General features: G+C 44.3%; 1 protein-coding gene across 1 annotated transcript in view; it reads right to left on the bottom strand.

The window, feature by feature from the left end:
* Positions 1-153: 153 nt before the first annotated feature.
* Positions 154-3988, bottom strand: part of dhrs7cb (dehydrogenase/reductase (SDR family) member 7Cb) — a 15065-nt gene continuing 11230 nt past the window's right edge. Inside the window, exons 2-5 of the mRNA XM_037691614.1 lie at positions 2833-3043; positions 2628-2720; positions 664-825; positions 154-591 (exon numbers count right to left, since the gene is read on the bottom strand). Coding sequence (XP_037547542.1) covers positions 383-591; positions 664-825; positions 2628-2720; positions 2833-3043 — 675 coding nt within the window. The 3' untranslated portion in view covers positions 154-382. The remainder of the gene's footprint in view (positions 592-663; positions 826-2627; positions 2721-2832; positions 3044-3988) is intronic.

Below are 3988 nucleotides of genomic sequence, written 5' to 3'. Positions count from 1 at the left end.
TCTACTGGCATCCTTCAGAGTTAAACTAATGACTTTTCAGACACACCTGCTTTATGTAGCAGCTTTCAGCTGAAGGGAAACGTTCTGTCTGTTCATGAAAAACATGATGTTTTTACTAAAACCTTTGTTTAAAGAATTGAAACTTTACTCCAGTTGAAAGTTGAAATAAACTTTATTATTCTGCACTCTGTACGTTTTGTAGACTTTTTATAAACCAAGTCCTTAAATCTTACATCTGTTTCTGTGTGAATTATTTTTATTTCATTTTTCAGAGGAGAACTGCTTCATGCTTGACATTCTCCAGACATACAGGATTATATTAACCCTTCCAGAACAAACCATGGTTCTTTCACGTCTCTGCTCGTTTCTCACATCATCCCTTCTACTGCAGCTGCTCGGCCAGCTCTGAGTCCTTCACTCCTGCTGCCAGCACAGCGAAGAGGAAAGGTGGAAAGAGGGAGCGGAGGTAGAGGGCCACCCTGGGGATGGGGTGGGCCAGCAGGACCTCCTTCCTCTTCCTGTTCACTGTTTGCATGATCTCGTTGGCCAGGACTGGCGGGCGCACGCCACGGGTCAGCTTGCTGGCGAGATCTGTGGGTGAAAAACAGCTTTAGATTTGTCCCGACATGGTCTGATGTCGCCACGCCAGTCTGCTTTACTCACATTCAAGCAGGGCGTTGGACTTTGGAGCAGGCTCCACGGCAGGTGAAGACTCAGAGGCGTTGATGAAAGTATGACTGACGGTGCTGACGATGATCCCGTACTCCTCCACCTCAGCTCGCAGGCAGTCAAAGAAGGCCTGAGCCGCATGTTTGGAGGCAGCATCTGTCAGCAAACACAACATTCATCACATCGAGCATCTTTCCTGCAGCTCTTTTCTGCTCAGACGCTGAGTTGCTGGGCTGGACTGTTAGGACGGACACCGTAAAGCCATTCTCTCATTGGCTACAACTGTTGGAGATCACTCTGGGACTCAGAACGCAAGAAAATAGGAACGCTTCCAATTGCAGTCTCACTGAACTGAAAGTGGTTGTGACTATCATGCCAACGAGCCAATTTTTAAAAATCACTGAGTGTTTTTGTGTAAAAAACAAACAAACACGCACTTCATCATCCTCCATCACAGAGTGAAAAGGGGGGATTGGAGCACCCTTCGTTTGTCTGTCCGTCCCTGTTTTGAGCGTGATAACTTAAAAAACAAGTGAAATGCCTTCTTCCATTTTGGTGTGTGATGCATCTAGATATAAAAAAGGTTCCTTTAAAAAACTGAGTGTCACATCAAAATCTAAGATGGCCACCACTATATGAATATGTAAACAAACCACTCCTATCATTTGAAGAAGCTATGCTTTCTAGTTTTTATATTTCTTACAAGTATCATTTCCTTAAATTATTGGAGTGGTCGGTGGGGTGGCCGAAGATTAATCTGTGGTTGCCATGGCCACCACTGGCCACCCCCTGGCTCCTCCACTGCACTTAATGGTGGATAAAGTTGTTACCTCCACTCTCCAGAATCCAACACTCTGTACCACCTCGGACAAGAAAAACAAACTACTTCTGTTCTTCTACACAGTGTAACTCCTACACTTAAATATTTTGTGCCAAAACATTCAGGCTTACTTCCATTTTCTGTTCAATTCCAGTCCAGAAACACACTCATCTCAAAACCTTTGAGTACGGGACTAGGCCTGTCACAATAACAATTTTTGTTGGACGATTAATTGTCTCAGAAATTCTTGCGATAAACGATAACATTGTTTGAAATTTGACAATAATTAGTAATTATTGTCAAATTTAAGAAGAAATGTTTGTTTGTTTTGCATATAATACCTTTGTTCGACCACTAGATGGCAGTATAAGACTGTTTGAACCGCAGGATGGATAGTGAGGGAACGAGGAGCGTGTCTCTTTAAGAAAAATGGGAGGGAGGCCCCTTGACATGACATGGGCTGTTTCGCTTCAGTTCTCAAACTGGCGGAGGCTCGGTGTGGTTTGAGCTCTTTAGCATAGCATTTTTCACACAAAGCTTTTAATAAATAATCAGTAAACAAGTTCTCAGCTTCTTTTTGCAGAGAAAAACTCTTTACACAAAGGCACGAGTTTCAACCATGAATTTTGGAGCTTTGATAAGACGGAGGCTTGGTCCCGAGGTTGGCCTGTTAGCTTAGCTTGTAGCTTAGCTTCTCAGCTTAGCTACTTTTAACGATCCAAAAATGGGATTTTGGACGGTAAAAACAGATTTTAAAGAGAAAAGAGAACGGGAAGGGTCAGTGAACAGCACCGGAGTTTATCTTTTTGTCATCCAGTGTCTTCAGAAAGAGAGACACACAAAGAAACAATAAAGCCGATAAATGAAAATGATGTCGATAATTTTCATTTATCATGCGATTAATTGATTTATTGTTTATCGCAACAGGCCTAACGGGGACATAGGTGTACTTCTCGTTTTATTGATGACATCATTACACAGCTCGGCCCACTTTGTTAGCTATACTTAAATATTTTTGATTTAATCTGCTGGAGGACACTTTTGAAATGAATGTAGGCAGAACTGGACTAGTTGCTTTAATAACTAAGTGGTTTTAGACTTGGATATATGTGGCTGTAGAGCTTGGTTTGCTACTTACAGGAGCTTCGAAATGGGACCGCCAGCTTGCCCTGGATGCTGTTCACCAGAATAATGTGGCCTGATCTTCTTGAGATCATTGTTGGAAGAAGACCTGCAACAATGTTTAAACATTAACATTTAGAAACATACCGGTAATCAATATAAACTCAAAGCAGAAGTACTGATTTAGTAAAAGGGTTGAGTTCCAACAACATCCAGCCCACCTTTAGCAAGTGTGCTCGGGCCAAAATAGTTGATGTCCATAATGTTTCTGTCCAGCTCCAAGGAGACCGTCTGAACCGGGGCCTTCAGCTTCATGCTGCTGTTGCAGATCAGCGTGTCCACGTAGCCATAACACTCCATCACCTCAGCCAGCACGTCCTCCATGCTGTCCATGTCACTGAAGTCCAGGATCACCATCTTTGGTGCAAACGTCTAGAGACAGACAGGTGTTCTTTACAGGGCAATATGTCTCCACCATCAAGGAGCTCTAGCTAAGACTGTGGACACTTGTCGACACAGACAAACATCTCGGAAACACTGATACAAGCCGGAGAGCCGGAGACTTTAACCACGTGAATCTAAAGGACTGTCTCCCAAGCTTTAGTCAACATGTGATAATTCCGACACGTGGAGACAAGACGCTGGACCGTGTTTACACGAACGTAAAAGATGCATACAAAGCCGAACCCCGCCCCCACCTAGGACTGTCAGACCACATCTCAATCTTCCTGGCTCCTGCTTACATGCCCTCGCTGAGACGATCCAGACCGTACAAAAAAAAGTTAAATGCTGGATCCAGGACAGTGGCCCCATACTGAGAGATTGTTTTGACCGAACAGACTGGCAGGTTTTCAGAGAAGCTGCTGAAAATGAAGGTTCGCTTGATCTTGACCAATACACATCCTCAGTTCTGGGTTACATTAGTACATGTACTGACACAGTCTCCTCTATCAGAAATGTTAAAAGCTACCCAAACAGAAAACCTTGGCTGAATGCAGAGGTGCGTACCCTGCTGGAAGCCAGGAACACTGCCTTCAGGTCTGGAAACTCAGAGGAGCTGAGTAGGACAAGAAAAGAGCTGGTTGCTGGTATTAAGAGGGCCAAGGCCACATAAACGGAGAGGATCGAGGGTCAATTCATCTCACAAGACCCTCGGAGCATGTGGAGGGGCATTAAGTGCATAACAGATTATAAAGGAAGGAGCGAACAATGCCCCAAAGACCCATCTCTGCCTGATGCCCTCATCAAGTTCTATGCACGCTTTGAAGACCCGAACAGACCACCCAGCACCAGACTCACCTCACCACTGGATGAAGAGCATCTCAGCGTGACCTCAGCAGAAGTAAGGAGTACCTTCAGGAGGATTAATCCGCACAA

Source organism: Nematolebias whitei, chromosome 17 (genome assembly GCF_014905685.2).
Source record: "Nematolebias whitei isolate Nwh7 chromosome 17, NemWhi1, whole genome shotgun sequence".
Taxonomy (NCBI): domain Eukaryota; kingdom Metazoa; phylum Chordata; class Actinopteri; order Cyprinodontiformes; family Rivulidae; genus Nematolebias; species Nematolebias whitei.
Note: the sequence above shows the minus strand (reverse complement) of the source record. Positions and strands in the feature narration are given on the sequence as shown.